The sequence below is a fragment of the Hyperolius riggenbachi genome, chromosome 7, assembly GCF_040937935.1.
Source record: "Hyperolius riggenbachi isolate aHypRig1 chromosome 7, aHypRig1.pri, whole genome shotgun sequence".
Lineage (NCBI taxonomy): Eukaryota > Metazoa > Chordata > Amphibia > Anura > Hyperoliidae > Hyperolius > Hyperolius riggenbachi.
The window spans coordinates 103,435,548-103,454,255 of NC_090652.1; the positions used below are offsets into that span (position 1 = coordinate 103,435,548).

The window sequence follows — 18,708 nt, forward strand, 5'->3', positions numbered from 1 at the left end:
TTTGATGTCTATTCCACTTAACCATGTCTCCCTCCAGGTATTAGTCCCCTTGAAACATCTTTTCCATCACTTTTGTGGCCAGGATAATTTTTTCTATGTTTCCAAGTTCGCCTCTCCATTGAAGTCAATTGCGGTTCATGAAAGTTTGTGCGAACCGAACTTTCGCGGTAGGTTCGCGAACCTAAGTTCGGTCCATCTCTACCCAGAAATAATATACATGTACGTATAGTAATCCAAACAATTAAGGGAACAATTATACAGGCAATAGAAAAATGGGTATCCTCTCAATGCCACAGAAAAAAAAAAAAAAAAATATATATATATATATATATATATATATATATATATAATGAATAAATATCTAAGAGTCACAGAATAGCAGGTAATAAAAGATGAAAAATGTATCAATAAGCTGATGTGCAGAAGAACCTATTTCAACCAGCAAAAATAATAATTATCATTGCAATATATTGGTACCAAAAAATAATAATGGTGCAAATACAAGAAAAAATGAAAAATATTCATAAATGGAATGAACCATTAGTGTGGTACCTATATACAAGCAATGGTGTATAAGGTGCATCCAAAAGGTGCAAAAAAGTGCAAATTAAGTGCAATAATATGAACAGTAGCATATAGGTAAAAAAAATCAGCAAGGATAGTGCAGTAAAGTCAGAGGAACGCACAGAAGAGCGAGAGGAATGCGTCCTGTGTGGACGCGTAGCTGGCGTCTCCCGATGTCTCTCCCCACCTGGATGCACCTGTCACCCTCACCCATGGGTGCACTGGGTGCCAGCCTAGGTGAGGTGACAGGTGAGGAGGCGGGGAGGACAGCGGGAGCCGGCGCTATGCGTCGGCAGGACGCATTCTAAGGTATAGTATAGTTAATTGCCGTGGGGGATCTTCAATCAAGGTAATTGAAGATCGCAAGATTGGAGGATACTGTATACGTTGAATCATTATCGAGGATATGGGCGTGGGAACATTTTTTTTAAAGGTACAGGTAAGTATTTCTTATTAATTAAGATTATTAAAGGACTTTTTTCGTGGTTGTGTTTTTATTTCATTTAACCCTTTGTGGAAATGGGTAAGGGGTACTTTGTACCCCTATACTCATTTCTACTGGGAGGGGGGTGGGCATCTGGGGTCCCCCTTCTTAAAGGGGACTCCCAGATGCCACCATGAACCCCCCCAGGGAGTCGTCGCCCCCACCTCCTTTTGGGGCACTGGAGGTGGGGAAGAGCCCCTTGTCCATGGATTGGACAAGGGCTCGGGGGGAGAGGGGAAGGCTTGGCCGCCCCTCTCCCCCGGAGCCCCCTCATACCATGGACCATGCGGGCTGGTATAGCTCAGGCTGCGAAGCCCCAATCGGCTGGGGCTACGTATTCTGGCTATCCCAGCCTGCATGGGGGACAAGGGATTACAGAGGCTCGAGAGGGGCGACCCCACGCCATTTTTTTCGGCTTTCCCACACTCAGAACATTCCCCAAAAATATATATTTTTTAAAATATTGTTTCCCACTATCTTTTTAACATATCCTGCAAATGTGGTATTGCTAGGATGTAAGGGGCTATTAACTGCTGGGAAATATTTCCCACGATTTGTCATTGACCGGCATTTAAATGTATTGTTTTTTTCTTTGAACTTTTAAAATCGATTTTCGCAAAAAAGTATAAGGTCTTTTTGAAAAAAAAAAAATTCTCCTTGCTCCCACTTTTCTTCTTAACATAACCTGCAAATTTGGTGAATCTGGCATTTAAGGGGGCTTTGCAATTAACCCTTAAATTCGGCAGGTTTTGAATCATGAATTCGCGATCACGGCCTAATTTTCCCCTGACCCGGATCCGAATTAATTGACCCAAATCGAATTCTAGTCCATTCGAACCGGGCGAATCCGAATTTGACCCGGACTCGAATTCGAATGTACTCGAATCGAATTTGGGTACATTCGAGCCTCAGTGGACGTAGTAGTTGGGGGCTCCCTTATAGCTCCGGGCCTCCCTGCGGTCACAGGAGCTGCTCTCCTGTATTACGCCTCTGTTTTAGAGATCATACTCCAGGTTAATACCCTTATAAACAGATTAGCTGTTACAACCAAGTTCCCTAATGTTCCTGGAACTAAAATGGGATGTCAGCACTATATCTATCATCAAAAAGCCCCAGCAGATGTAGCACCTGAAGCAGATGAAAATTTCAGCATAGCCTATTGTATCTTGGTATCATCATTCTCTATATAGCCGTGATCTTTCATTGCTGAGCAAATGATAGTGAATGTGTAACGATTGTGGAACTTTCTCCGTGATCAGCGCACAACGCGTGCGCTGATACGGCGGAAATCCCCCACAAGCGTATAATTGCAGGAACCCAGCAAAAGGTGCTACGCAACCGTAGAGGGAAATTCCTGTCGGCAGATGGCGCTGAGGAGTGCAGAGGAACCAATCCTCTGTACCTCCACAAATGCCACACGAAAACAGGGACAAGCGAGAGATAGGATCCACAGCACTAGCGAAAGTGGCTAGCGCGATACGGGAAGACAGAACAGAAGGATCCACAGCACTAGCGCAGGATGCCAGCGCGATCCAGGTACAGAGTAGCAGAACAGAAGGATCCACAGCACTAGTGCTAGGCGAGTGCGATCCAGGCAGACAGAGTAGCAGAACAGAAGGATCCACAGCACTAGTGAAAGTGGCTAGCGTGATCCAGGTACAGAGTAGCAGAACAGAAGGAGCCACAGCACTAGCGGAAAGTGGCTAGCGTGATCCAAGGAGACAGAACAGAAGGATCCACAGCGCTAGCGCAAGATGCTAGTGCGATCCAAGTGACACAGATCAGAAGAGATAGCTGGTAGCAACCGCTGCACCAGCTATACTCCAAGAACAGAGATCAGAACGATTTCGTGTCGACCACCGCTGGGACAGGACAATCGCAACAGAACAAACAAAACAGATAAGCAATCCTAACTGCACTAGGGGAACCTGCCTAGCGCAGTTTCAGAAATTACTCTAAGCTGATCTTCAAACAGAGAGTAAGGCTGACACTCCTCCAGGAGTGTTTCACAGGAAGGAATCCTTATGATCAGCCCAGCATTGTAGGAAACACATAGTACTTTAAGTACACGCCTCCAATGAATGTGGCCAGGCAATTTGCATGACAACGTATGCAAATTCCTCAGCAAGCACAAGCTGCAAAACTGACAGAAGCTCTTCTTTCCAGAGCCCTGCAGCATGCAAACCTTAACAATGATCAAAAAGCTGCCTGCCTGCACAGGCAGCTGAGCAGATCATTACAGAATGTACTGTATGTTGCTCTGTCCGTTGTTCAATATGTTGTCAGTCCTATCACTGCCTTATTGAGGGGGTCCACATGGCCCAGAAATTTTAGCCTCTTCCATCAACATCTGAATCTGGATCGCTGGCTTTTGTGTACTGTTGCTATTTGTATTGCCTAATCCAGTGGAGCACCTACCTGATCTCCACAAAGGATATGTGTAAAGATGATTAACATTATTTGCCGTTATAAGATAAGGTGCATTTACGTAAGTGGTCATAAAAAAAACAGGACTTGGCTGATGTAGGTAAGCATGCCATTTTACCACAGAGCATACGACAGACGTAATATTGAATTAGCCAGTAAACAAAAGATCATCAGCTAAATGTTCAAATGGAAATGGAGAATAATTGCGATGGAGACATTTTTTTTTTCATTTTACTTCAACCACAGTCTGTAAGATGTTGAGAGCAGTGGCTGTATCACAGGCTGAGCAGAAGGACCGAGCTGTTTCTCAGAGGACTCAGGTGAGCTGTGTTTTGTGTCTCGTGTGGAAATTTGTCATTTACGTGTTGTGTTGTGATGCCTATTAAGTTACCGTGCCTGATATTTACCTTCAATGCTTTAAGAAATCATGGAGTGAACATGAGAAGGATTCTAATGCTGAATGTTTAAACTATACCCCGGCTTTATTTCCTTTCAGTGGACAGACAATAGCTGAGGGACCTGGTGACTTTTTATCATAAATCAGCTAAAAGCTCAATCAGTCAATCAATCAATCAATCATTCAGTCATTTATATCAAATATATTTGTCAGGAATGTTTTTAAGGTACCCATACTTTACTCGAGTTTCCATCGTTCGATTAAGCGATCAACTTTATTGGGTGATCAGCTACAGTGTGGTTGATCGAAAGTCAAGTAGTCGTGTGGAGTGGCCCACACACAACCAGAGAGATCCTATGCCATTCTCCTTCACTACTCACTAATCTATCTAAACAAGGTTTTTGCTCTAGAACCAAAAATGGATCTTATGTTGCTTGAAATCAATTGACTAGTAGCTGATTCCTTTACGGTCGACCAATATTTTCCATCCTGCCCAAACAAGTGAATTGGTTTATTTGACCAAATATTGGCCAATTTCCATCGATCGAGCAGACTGGAACATAATCGATTCTCCCCCAATCTGATAAAATGATCAGATCGAATGGCTGATCAAGCAGGAAGATAGGGTAATGTATGAGCACCTTTACTGACCCAAAAATGATTTGATAATGTTTGATTTGATTTTGAGAGCACCAGAATCAGAAGAGACAAAAATCTTAATGACATTTTTGCTGGTTTCAGTGACAGATTCATACTGAAGCGGATAATGTCGGTGTTCAATCGGGGCAAGTTTCAGAGAGGCCAGGGGCGTAGCAGTAGCCATGGCAGCCATAGCCGATGCTATGGGGCCCTGCAGCAGAGGTGGTTCAATGTTCACTATTACCTTCCTTGTGTTTCTCCACCATCTGACTTTGTCTCAGTTCCCATGGACTAAGTATAGCAGTGTAGATTGCATGAGAATATAAATTGCTCAAATAACTCAAATCCATAGATTAGGGGCAGATGGCATTGCTTAAGAGTGCCTACATCTGAGGGCCCCTGGAAAGCTTTGCTATGGGGCCCCATAATCTCTAGCTATGCCACTGGATGCAGCAATAGTAATAGATAAGGGATTTTAGTGTTAACTACTTAGAAAGTGTTGATTTGGGAGTATAAACAACAAAAGGCGTACAAATGGCAGGTGGAAAAAACTTTAAAAACATCTGAATCTAAAAATCCAGATGCACAACAGGTACAAAAAGTACAGGATATATATAGTGAATCAAGACCTGCCCCCATAGCTGCAAATGTAAACAGCCCTGTAAGGGAGGACCCCAGAGAACAAACCCCCCAAATAGGGGACAGCATTATCAGGAACCCAGCATAAGAAATGGGGAAGGGGCCCCCAGGGTAGCATGGGGAGGAGGACCACCAGGACCCCGTTATCAACCTAAAAAAAGCCCCAAGAAAATAAATAAGAGGTTTCAAACTCCTCCAAGATATGGAGAACAACATTATAACTTGAGGCAAAGGAATGGAAATAATTCCAGAGACGAGAGGAGATATGAATATGACCAAGTACCAATATCCAATAGATTTCAAGAGCTGGCTAACTATGAAAATTATGATGATCGTTTTTTAGGGCTGGACCAGAGACACAGGTGGAATCATCACCTGGAATACCAGGAAGAAGAATGGGAGGGAGGGCAAAAAAGAACAGGAGAGGAGTTAGAGGAGGGAGAAGAGAGAGACAGAAAAAGGTTGAGGTAGGGGAAGGAATATTTAACATTAGTGGGGTCTCATTGACCAGACCTCAATTGAGATTACTTGATAAGGGACTTAATTATGCTCCTCCGAAAGGCCTTAACAAATTTGGAGTATATTTGGGAGTTAACAAATATGTAAGGAAACTGAATCAAAAGAAATACTTCTTAAACAAAGGTGGCCCAACCACCAGGGCTAATCCTATACCGCAGGAATATACCCACACAAATCTCAGAAATAGGTCACTCTTCAATCCCCAGGATTTATCTAAAGAAAATACGGTGGAAACTTTCAAAAGGGCAGTCCTCCAGGATCTGGAGGCGCTTGAAGTTAGAAAACAAAAAAAACAGTAGGATCATAAACCAGCAGGTTAAACAACTTATTGACAATAAAGATCTGATACTGAAACCTGTGGATAAGGGAGGGGGGCTGGTGGTGCTAAATAGCCAGCAGTATAAAACAGAAATGAAGAGATTGCTTGCAGACCACCAAACCTATAAGAAACTTAGAAAAAATCCAACAGTGGAGTATAAGAGGGATTTGAAAGATATTCTGTTGCAAGGGGAAAAAGAGACCATTATCTCCACTAATGAATTTAAATACCTCTTGCCTACGCATCCAAGATTGCCGGTTATATACTACAACCCTAAGATCCACAAGAATCAAATGAACCCCCCAGGGAGGCCCATTGTGAGTGGGGTAGGGTCTCTCACGCAAAGAGTGGGGGAATATGTGGATTACTTCCTTCAGGATGTGGTGAAGGAGTTACCATACCTTCTGAGAGATACCAAGCATGTATTACAAAAATTGAGGGATATAAAAATACAAGAAGATGACGTATTAGTAACAGGTGATGTTACCTCCCTGTATACTGTGATCCCGCATCGGGAGGGAATGATGGCAGTGGAAGAAGCCCTTCGGGGGGCTGATACCCTTAAAAGTAAACAAATCATGTTCTTATTGGAACTCCTCAATTTTGCACTCACCCACAATTATTTCTGGTATGAGCATGAATATTACCTACAGCTTACAGGATGTGCTATGGGGGCCAAGTTTGCCCCCTCAGTAGCAAATATCTTTATGGATAAATGGGAACAGGAGGTCCTGCTGCTAGAGGGGGCTGAGAACATCATAAGCTGGAATAGGTTCATAGATGACCTTTTCTTTGTATGGAGGGGAACAGTGGGTGATCTTGAGCAATTTTGTCTGGCAGCTAACAACCCCTGGGAACCTATTAAGATAACGTTCCAACAAGCCCACAAGCAAGTGGAATTCCTAGATTTGGTTATAAGTAAAGAAAACGAGCAATTAGTAACCAAAACATTTTTTAAAACCACGGACAAAAATGGGTACATTCCCAGGGATAGTTGCCACCACAAGAGATGGATGGACAACATCCCAAGGGACAGATAATGAGGATGCGACGTAATTGCACGAGTGTACAAGATTATAGGATACAGAGCCAAGTTCTAGTTCATAGATTCATGGATAAAGGATATAAACAGAAGGATTTAAATTCTCTGGTGGAAGAGATTGCCCATTATGAGAGATCTACTCTACTAGGGGATCCGAATCCAAAAATAAGAAAAAATCGTGAACTTGATATATTGTTAGAATACAATTGCCAACATAAGGATGTTGAATCCATCATCAAGAAACACTGGAATATCCTCCAACTAGATGGGACATTAAGTAAGATATTACCAGAGAGACCAGGATTTATATATAGTAAAGCACCAAACCTGAGATCTAGGTTGGTCCCCAGCTTTCAAAATCCTCCCAATATTACGACAGATCTACTGGGGCAAAAGGGATTTTTTCCGTGCCGAGGCTGTAGGGGCTGTAAAGAAGCACAAGCTGTTAGAGGGGATAATTTTACGGCTAGGAATACAGGACACCTCCACCAGCTAAAGCAGTGTATTACCTGCCATACGAAAGGGGTAATATATGTACTATGGTGTCCATGCAACTTGGAATACGTGGGGAGAACCACGCGTAAATTACAGAAACGAATTGGGGAACATGTAGCCAACATACTTAACCTGCTGAGCGGTCTGGACGAGCTCAGCTCGTCCAACACCGCCAGAGGCTGCCGCTCAGGCCCTGCTGGGCCGATTTCAACCAAATAAAAAGCAGCACACGCAGCCGGCACTTTGCCAGCCGCGTGTGCTGCCTGATCGCCGCTGCAGCGCGGCGATTCGCCGCGTGCAGCGGCGAAAGAGGGTCCCCCCAGCCGCCCGAGCCCAGCGTAGCCAGAACAAATAGTTCCGGCCAGCGCTAAGGGCTGGATCGGAGGCGGCTGACGTCAGGACGTCGGCTGACGTCCATGACGTCACTCCGCTTGTCGCCATGGCGACGAGGGAAGCGAAACACGGAGGGCCGCTCATTGCGGCCTTCCGTGTTATCTCTTGCCGCCGGAGGCGATCGGAAGATCGCCTCCGGAGCGCCCTCTAGTGGGCTTTCATGCAGCCAACTTTCAGTTGGCTGCATGAAATAGTTTTTTTTTTATTTAAAAAAAACTCTCCCGCAGCCACCCTGGCGATTTAATCAGAACGCCAGGGTGGTTAAAGGATTGGCAACCCACAGTGTGTCTAACCATTTCAGATTACAGCACAACAGGGACCCATCTGGTCTTAGATTCATGGGGGTGGAAGCACACACAAAAAGGTGGAGGGGTTCGAGTATGGTCAGAGATATATCCCAGGCTGAGGGTAGATGGATCTTCAATCTGAAAAGCACAGTCCCAAGGGGGCTCAATGTGGAATTTGACCTCAATTGCTTTATTACCAACGACATATAGACACTGAGGGGTTGCAGGAACAGGTATACCAGAGAATTCTGTAGCCCAGGAAGTCAACACACCATATGTGGATCAAAGCTGACATTTTAGAGTACGGGGTTGGGTATTGAGGCCCTAGGGGACAGGGAGAAAAATGGGGGCATACAGAATTCTCCCCCTGTAGAAGATTCCCATCTGGATATCTTTTGTAAACAGGGGCCATGGTGGTATTTTAACATTAATTGTATGTACAATGAGGCATCATTATTAGTTTCACATAGATGTAGCGGAGAAAGAAGCTCTAGGTATATATATATATATATATATATATATATATATATATATATATATATATATATATATATAGTATGTAAGGAGCAAGGCTATACAGCCCAGAAATATCTGCTGAATGAAAATGAACCAATGAGCTCTTTGGCCCTGGTTAGGCACAATAGAGAAAAGCCCCTCCGTTAAGGGTGAGGCTTGAACAAACTTCAAAGCCGTAATCATGAATTTTCAGGCCAATCAATATGGGTGGCCAAGGTCAAGTATTAATCCATATGATAGGAAAAAGAAGTTTTAATTTTATTTTAAATTTAACATATGTATTTTATAGATAGGTGTTTATATACAATATAAATTCATATACAAACAATCTTTGTTGAATTTTTATGAGAGTATGCCAAGTAATCTTATTAATCTTAATAATGTAGAAAGATGTAGATAACCATCAGTGCTTAAGGCTGGTGTTGTTAGCAGTTTAGCCACTAGATGGCAGCACTGCAGATGTACTGGGCCAAAGATCTATACAACAAAGGAACGCATGTAAATATCCGCATCATGCGTTCCAGACAGCCGATTAACACGCAATTGAATGCGACCGGGGAGGAGCCCGCTGCTATAATAGACGTCGGCGTGCCTGTGACGTCAGCCCCTGATGAGTCCTATTGGACGAAACGCGTAGGGCGGAGCCAGGTGCGTTTGACGTCAAAGAGCAGCGGGACGTATGCACGGAGACTGAGCGCTGGTACAGCCGGGGTAGCGGGAGTACGGGACGCCAACACCGCGGTGAGAGAGCGATATTGCTGGGCGGAGAAGCCCGATATGCGCATAAACCATTTGAATCAAGTGAGTGTACTGGAGTGTGCAGGCCAGGAAACTCTGTGTATAAACAATATTATGCTATGTGCCATTCATTTGTTTTTACATGTTCTTTGTGGATTAAACTGGAGATTTTATACAAGCTGAAAGATTGGAGCTGTGAAGTTTGTTGCCGTGTGGCAAAGCGCTAGACCCACCTGGATTTTGAGGTGGCATCTATCTGGTGAGCGGCTGTATTGGAGGGAGTGGATTTGGTTGTCACGTGGAGTGGAACACAAAACACTAGTTTTCACTGGGTGGATGTGCATGAATTTCAATTTGTAACATTGGTAATGCACTATGTGGAGCTTGTTTATTGCAGATGTATAGCCATTAGGAAGAGGAGCGCTGTCACAACATTTTTCAGCATATTATTATGGACTTGTGGTAGCGAATACTCAACGACAGAGATTCATTGAGGCAGGCGCAGTTTGTATGTACATTATGATCAATTATTTAGAAATATTGCATTATTTAATTGAAAAAAAAATCGCATTTCACATTTTTTAAATCTATCTATCTATCTATCTATCTATCTATCTATCTATCTATCTATCTATCTATCTATCTCTCTCTCTCTCTCTCTCTCTCTCTCTCTCTCTCTATCTATCTATCTATCTATCTATAATTATCTATCAGCTGTGGTGGAAAATTCAGTGTACCAAAGCCATTTCACATAATACCTCATCCCCCTCCAAAATGCTGGGGGGGGGGGGGGGGGGGTGCATTTTATTCACTTCCAAGAATACTGTACTTACTCAACCCAACATTTAAATGCCACAGACACTAGGGGCTTGATTCACAAAGCGGTGCTAACTGTTAGCACACTTGTGAAAAGCCCCTTATCGTGCCTAAAGTCAGTTTGGATGTGATAAGTAGAGATCACGCGCAATGTCGCACAGCAAAAACATTGCCTCGCGGTGCGATGAAAACGGCACACCCTATGCGCCTATAAGGTCGCGCTGTTTACGCGATGCGACATTTCGCGTGCACCGCGCTGTGCGCGCAATCTGATTTGCAAAACGGTGCTAACCCAGTTACCACCCTAGTTATCACCCTAGTTATCATGCTCAAAGTCTTGGGTTAGTACCGCTTTGTGAACCAAGCCATAGAGGACCATAGGCTTACACCCCCCTAGTGTCCAGGCAATTTTTTACTAATTAGGCCACTGCAGCTTTAAGGGCTTGCTGCAGGGCCATACAACTCAGCACACAAGTGATTCACCCACCACCCCCCCCCCCTTTTCTGCCCACCAACCGTTGGTGGGCTCTGATCGCTCCCCCAATGTTTGTTTATTTGTATATTTATATATGTATTTTTTTAAAATAAATATACCTATTTTTATTATTTTTTTTATCTTTCCCTCCCTTCCCCTCCAGCCAATCACCGTGATCGGCTGTCATAGGCATCAGCCTTTGAGAGCCGATCGCTCCTGTGTCTCCCAGGGGGACAGCCAAGTGACATTGTTGTCCCCAGTACAGCGCTGCCGTAGATCGCAGTGCTGTACAGTGTAAATAGACAGTGGTTTCATCGTCTAACAGTCTCCTAGCGGCGATCCGTCATTTAAGCGGAGATGCATGAACTTTGGCGCGCGTAATCTCCTGCAAAATCCCGCCCTAGGACTTCATGCCAATTAGTGTTGAGCAGTCCTGGGGCTGCAGCCATGTCCATGCCAATTGGCGTGGAGCGGTCCTTAAGTAGTTAAAGGTCATCGCCACCACGTAAAGGACACTTAACAATAGGGTACGCATTACCACTAGTGCTAGGGGCACTTTATTTCTTCACATAGTTCACTCCTCACACAGCTCTCAAATATACTTCAGTGTGTTCCCCTCACAGCACGCAGGAAAGTCCAAGGAGGTAGACAAGCTGATCAGAAGAGGTAATATAAGACTAGATTTGCTGTAATATTGCTGTAATATAACTAACAGGGAGATAAGTATACAGCACTCCTGACTGACTGGCTGATTTTGATGTTACACTTCTGGCTGCATGCTCTGTAACTTTTCAGTTCCCAGGCTCTGTTCCTAGTACCTGCGGTAATGTGTGCCTTAACATACAGCATTTTTCTTTTAAAGTTCTTTATATCGATAGTTGTCCTTTTAAATTAGGATTATACTCCCAAAATGAAAATTTCAGTAGCTACACTTAATTACATAAAAGAACATTTGAAAGCATTCCCATACACACAGAAAGTGTCCGTTTTAAAATACTGTTAGCGCTGTAAGCAGACAATGGGCAGATTTTTCTGTTGACATCTCTTGTGATATATATAATAATGGCTTCACCTCATCATGCTGATATTCTTTGCTGTTTGTTGATTTTCAGCTTCACCGCTTCCTAGGGGAGAATGGTTTTCCACAATTCATGTTATGCTATTGGGGAAATTGCAGACCTCATTGAACATCGACACAAGTATTCTGATGTCCTTCGCTATTCTACTTTTACACTGATTACAGCAGGCTGTATTTTGGGACTGATTGGCAACTCCATCGTCATCTTTTTCACTATATTTGTAATGAAGAAAAATAAATCCAAGATCTGGTTTCTGAACCTGGCCGTCAACGATATCATGTCCCTCATCTTAATGCCATTTCAAGGCTTTGCTATCCTGGGTGGAAAGTGGTGTTATGGACCACACGTGTGCAAGATCTTTCTCTTCGTCATATACGTTAATATATATGCTAATGTATTCAGTCTTATAGCTTTAAATATCAGTCGAGCTCTGTCTGTGGCAAAGCCAATGTTTCATCAGAAGTTCATCTCCTATCGTGTTTCATGTCGGGCCTGTGTGGTGATATGGATGATCACACTGCTTGCCAGCCTACCTGTGCTCTATTTTGGTGGAGAATTTCGAATTGGAGAAAGCACATATTGCACTTTTATGAGTTCTAAAGACTTTGAAACAAAGTCATTCGATCCTGCATACAATGTAACTGATCAACATCTAGCAATGCAGAATAAGCTTTATCTGAACACATACGAGAAGTATCGCCATTTGTTTATGGGATGTTCCACAGAAAAATGTTGCCCTACTAAGGACACGGTTGCTAGATGGAATAACTTGGTATTTACTTTTCAGTTTTTTACTATCCCTTTTATGATCCTTGGTTATGTTATTCCACTTTGTGTTTTAATATTTTCCAATATCACCATTGCCATACAGGTTCAAAAATCCCATACAGTGAATGCCCACAGGCTGTACCGCATTGTTATCGCTGTCATTGTGGTGTATTTTGTGACATGGACACCAACGTTTATAGGAGAGGTTATGTTAATGTTCGCTGTTATGAATGGAAACCTAATTGTGTTATGTAAATGGATCATCTTCATGCCATTTTTTTGCAGCATTGGTCATACCAACTGTGCCATAAATCCCATCCTATATGTCTTGGTTGGAAGACAAGCCAGAACCAGTCTTGCTGATTTTATGAGCAGTCTGAGGAGCAGTCTAAGAAGCATCGGAAACACTAATTCTAAAGGTTAAAGAGGAGCTGTCAGCCATACTATCTCAGAGAAAAAACACATATATAAGTAGATAAATACTTGCTCTACTTACATAACATACAGTATGTATCGCACTGTCCACATTTTAATTTTAGTGATTTTTCTACAGTAAAGAAAGAAAAACTCTTCTTAGCATTTCCCATTTTAAGTGTGGCTATTTTGAAGCCAATCCAGATGTCATTCCCTCCCTTACTCTCATCTGTCTGATTGTGTATGCATTGCCCGCCCTTCACTATAGAAAGTGCATTGTCTCAGCATGAATAATATTGGCCAATCAGAGAGGAACAGAGGTGTGGGAGGGGAGAAAAGGAGGGAAAGAGGCTTCAGCCAATCAGGCTGCATTAGTTAAGTCTGAGGGGAAGTAGAGAAGCAAAAAAGGACAACCCAGCATGCCCTGCAACTTCCTTTTTGTGTACCAAATTTTGTGTGTACCAAATAAGAGTCAGGTAAACTGGGGAATGATCATTTATCAACAAAAAATGTAATAGTGATTTTAACTTTTGGATTGCCTGATTAGCATCCCTATTACTTGTTTATCAGATAAAAATAAAGAATTGATTTTATGCCCAACAGTTACACTTTAAAGGGTACATGAAGGGCCTATTCACAAAACACACATGTAAAACATAGCATGACTAAATGCATTTTAATTAGGGGTGGGACGGCGAATCCGGCGAATCCACGAATCCCTCGAATATTGAGAAGTATTCGAGATTCGTGGATTCGAATCCCGACGCAATTTCCCCCTAAACGAATCCGCCGAATCCCGCTGCATCCCCGCACCACCGCCGATCCCCCGCTCGTCCTATTCCGACCCCCCCGCGCCTCCTCCGCTTGACGCTTGTATAGATGTGACCATTGGCTCACCTAACACCTGCCCTGGATTCCCTACCTGCCGCCAGCGCAGAGCCGCAGACCTCTTGCTTCCTCCTCTGTTCCCCCTAGTGATCCGCTTTTGCATACGCGTCATCACTGAAGCGCCGGGCGGGTTACTAGAGGGAACAGATGAGGAAACAAGAGGTCTGCGGTGCTGCGCTGGCGGCAGGTAGGGAATCCAGGGCAGGTGTTAGGTGAGCCAATGCTCACATCTATGCAAGGGGCGAGCAGAGGAGGCGCGGGGGGGTCGGAAGAGGACGAGCGGGGGATCGGAAGAGGACGAGCGGGGGATGCAGCGGGATTCGGCGCTGGATCCCCTTGTTAGGTGAGCCGATGCTTTTTTTTTCTTTGTAGGGGGTGAGCAGAGGAGATGCACAGAGGGAGGGGTACCCTAGCTAGCTACACTGAGGGTCCCTATACCTAACTAGCTATACTGAGGGTCCCTATACCTAACTAGCTATACTGAGGGTCCCTATACCTAACTAGCTATACTGAATGCCCCTATACCTAACTAGCTATACTGAATGCCCCTATACCTAGCTATACTGAATGCCCCTATACCTAGCTATACTGAATGCCCCTATACCTAGCTATACTGAATGCCACTATACCTAGCTATACTGAAGGCCACTATGCCTAGCTAGCTATACTGAAGGCACCTATGCCTAGCTAGCTATACTGAAGGCCCCTATGCCTAGCTAGCTATACTGAAGGCACCTATGCCTAGCTAGCTATACTGAAGGCACCTATACCTAGCTAGCTATACTGAAGGCACCTATACCTAGCTAGCTATACTGAAGGCACCTATACCTAGCTAGCTATACTGAAGGCACCTATACCTAGCTAGCTATACTGAAGGCACCTATGCCTAGCTAGCTATACTGAAGGCACCTATACCTAGCTAGCTATACTGAAGGCACCTATACCTAGCTAGCTATACTGAAGGCACCTATGCCTAGCTAGCTATACTGAAGGCACCTATGCCTAGCTACCTATAGTGTGAGCACCTAGCCTGCCTACCTATACTGTGGGCAACCATTCCATGAAACGCAGGATTCGTTAGATTCGGGATTCGAAAGGTTCGAGATATTTGAGAACCTTTTTAGATTCGGATTCGAAGAAAATGTGGATTCGTCCCATCCCTAATTTTAATATTTCACACCTGGCGATTATTTTCTTTTCTTTCTTTTTTTTTGCATGTTTGTGTTTATTATGTATTTTTGAGCATGCAATAATAGTTTTCATTTTTTAAATGCTTGCATTCTGAGTCAAGGAAATTGATTTGATTGACTATTGTGGGAAAATCTCACAGAAGAATCATATATTGCAGTGTTTTGTATTTTCAATAACTTTAACACAAGCAAAGTACAACAAAAATGCAGCAATAAGTGTGTTTACATTTCAGGCAAAAATCGCATTGCACTTGTGGGAACAGCATACTATAATGCATATTAATTAAAAAAAAAATCATGCTATGATTGTTAAAACCTACTGTTTGGGAGATTAAATTAAACTTGAGGGGAAACAAAGCAAAAGCTGACAATGACCCAATGCTATTTGCACATGAAAATTAACTTCATCAGCTGAAGATTTGTAAGTGTCTGAGCAATGTATGCCATACACTTTTGAAAGTCTTAGGGCTGGTTCAGACGGACGCTTGAGGAGCGTTTACCGCAAGCGTTCGGAACGTCGCGGTAAACAAATGGGAACGTTTACAACGAGCTTTTGCGTGCGTTTACACGAACGCGGCGTTCGGGTCCCGATTTTCGCTAGCGTTCGGGCTGCCCCTGGAAGCGACATGTAGCTTCCAGGGGGGCGGCCAACCGCGACGGCTAATGTTCCCCTAGGGGAAGAAGAAAGCGACCGCATCGGAACGCGACGCAAAGGCTACTGAAAGCCTGACCGCGCAGCCGCCGCAACGCCCCCAAACACGACGCCACGCAGACGTCCGTCTGAACCAGCCCTTATGCAGGATGAGTAGAGTGTAATGCATTGCATCATTGCATGTAATGTATTGCATTCTGCTGTACTCTTTGTGTGGTAAGAGTTTATGCATGTTATTCAGTACTTTCTGATGTTTCCACTCGAGCACCCAATGACATAATTAAAGGACCACTATTTTAGGCCTATGGACCATAAGTGGTTAACCCCCTTGCCGTTTCAATTGCGTCGGCAAGGGGGCGGCGCAGCACTTTAAAAAATTTTTTTTTTCTAAATTCATGTAGCTAGCCTAGCGCTAGCTACATGATAGCCGCTGACAAGCGGCATCCCCCTACCTAAACCGATCGCCACTGCCGCTCTCTGAAAGCAGGAAATCCCGTTCAGAACGGAATTTCCTGCTGGGCTTCCCCCGTCTCCATGGCGACGGGGCGGGATGACATCGTCGGGACGTCAGAAGGAATCCTGATCCACCCCTCAGCGCTGCCTGGCACTGATTGGCCAGGCTGCGCAAGGGGTCTGGAGGGGGGGGTGCCGCGGCGCTGCGGGTTGTGGTGAGCGGTGGCGATCGAAATATGCACGCAGCTAGCAAAGTGCTAGCTGCGTGCAATAAAAAAAATTATGCAAACCGGCCCAGTGGGGCCTGAGACATCCTCCTGCGCAGGTTACCCCGAGCCGAGCTCGGGATAACCTGCAAGGAGGTTAAGAACGTGTAAGTGTGGACAGTTCCTCCGCCGAGTGGATCAGTCAAAAACAGTTTTATCAGTCTGCCGACAGCTTGTATTACTGTCGGCAGAATGACCGCCCGTGGGAGGGTCTGATGGACTCGTTGTTTGTAAAAATATGGCGTGTGCCTTTCTCACAAAATCCAGTAAACAATGTTAATTGTTTTCATTGGCAGACGGAAGATTAGAGGTAATTTCCATCAAAATAAACAAATCTGCCAGGTATTGATCAGGATAGGTCCCCAATGTGTGGCCTCTTTAATTCCAACTAAAATTGTTCTGGGTGTAAAACTGGGAGCTGAATTATCCATTGGATTGGGCAATGCTGAGAGTAGAATCTATAAAAAAATGTTGTTGATCCCATACAAACTATCATTTTGGGTCCAACCCCTTGCCAGGTAAATGTTGCCCTTGCGTTGGATCGGTTACTTTTGACACACTCACTGCAAGCGACTGCAATAAGTGTAAAAGTCTTCATAGACTTTCATTGCTTTTGCAGCAAAATATGGTAACACAATGCAGGTTTACCCTAGCTAGTATTCTTTTCACCACTTTAACTGGTTGCCGGCTGCGTGCCGCCGATGGCCATGGCCACGGCGGCAGCCTCAGGACCGCTTAACGCCGATCGGCGTAAAGTGCTGGGGCTTCAGTTTGCAGGAGATCGCGCGTAGGCAGTGCGCGCATCTCCTGTTGGTAGGCGGAGTTCAGCTCCGACTTCAGTCTATAAGCGAAAATGCCCTCTAATTACCTTGTACAGCGCTGAGATCTGCAGCAACGCTGTACTGGGGACAGCTGGGTAACATGGTTGTCCCCCTGGGACACTAGAGAGTGATTGAGTCTCATAGGCAGAAGCCTATGACAGCCGATTTCTATGATTGGCTGGCTGCGAGGAAGAAGGGGGGAGGGGAAAAAAATTAATTAGCAATATTTATTAAAAAATAAATAAGAAAAATATTAACCCCCCCCCCCCCAAAAAAAAATAAACACAGGGGGAGCGATCAGACCCCACCAACAGAGAGTACTGTTGGTGGGGAGAAAAGGGGGGGGGGGAGGGGAATCACTTGTGTGCTGTGTTGTGCGGCCCTGCAGCCTGGCCTTAAAGCTGCAGTGGCCTATTTGACAAAAAAATGGCCTGGTCTTTAGGGGGGTTTAACTGTGGTCCTCAAGAGGTTAAGCCTAGTTCCCCTGTGAAAGAAACCACTTCTGTCGTGTGCTGTTAAAATCTGATGAATTCGATTTTAAAATGGAAGAACCAAAGATTGGCAATCAGATCTGAAAGCAACCCTCTCTATAAATAGGCTTTGAAGAATACCTTAGTAAAGAGTGAAGAAGTCAAGTTTTGTAACGATCGGTGTCAGCAAACAGAGAAAATCTGATTATTGGTGATCTGCAGTATCGCCAATAATACAGATGTCACCCGATTATTGATGATCTACAGAATCACCAATAATACAAGTGTAACTAACCTCCGGACACCTAACACAATAAATAACAATAACGACAGCAATAATTCACAAGATCGTGGAAATATCCACCACACAGCAATTCCTCAGAGGTGTGGTTACCTCTGAATGGGAACCCCGTGTGTGAGATCCTCAAACCAGGCAAAGAGAGGAATCTCTGCCCCTGGCAGTAATCGTCTGCTAGGGCAGGCGTCTCGGAGAGGCAAGCCTCAGAGATAACCCTTCAGTGGGAGACATTCCACTGAAGGGAGAAAGGTCAGACAAGCAGAGGTTCAGCAACAGAGAAGGCGGCAGCAGTACAGAAACAGAAGGCTGATTCAGAGCCGGTAAACAGGCAGGGTCGTCAACTTGAATCAGATAGGCAGAAGTACAAGAGCGATTAGAGTAAAGAATAGTCAGGGATAGCCAGAGTCAAAACACAGGTAAATATACAAATACAATCCTAATCTAAGGTGTGACGTCCTTGGTATCAACACCTAGGAAACTGGACTAAGGTCTGAGAGCTAACACACAATGTATCCACGACAGCAGACAAGGAGCAACTGACATCCAGCTCCTTATATGCTGAGAGTCACCCAGCCAGCCCGCCCAGAAGCCCAGCCAATCCGGAGACCTCCTGAGGTCAGCTGACTGGAGAGTCAGCTGACCTTCCTACGTAGGAGGTA

General features: G+C 44.4%; 1 protein-coding gene across 1 annotated transcript; it reads left to right on the forward strand.

Moving 5' to 3' along the window:
- The first annotated feature begins 11,884 nt into the window (after positions 1–11,884).
- On the forward strand, positions 11,885–13,021 carry LOC137526090 (chemerin-like receptor 1). Its single transcript, XM_068247306.1, has one exon. The coding sequence runs from the start codon at positions 11,885–11,887 to the stop codon at positions 13,019–13,021; it is 1,137 nt and encodes a 378-aa protein (XP_068103407.1).
- Positions 13,022–18,708: the final 5,687 nt, after the last annotated feature.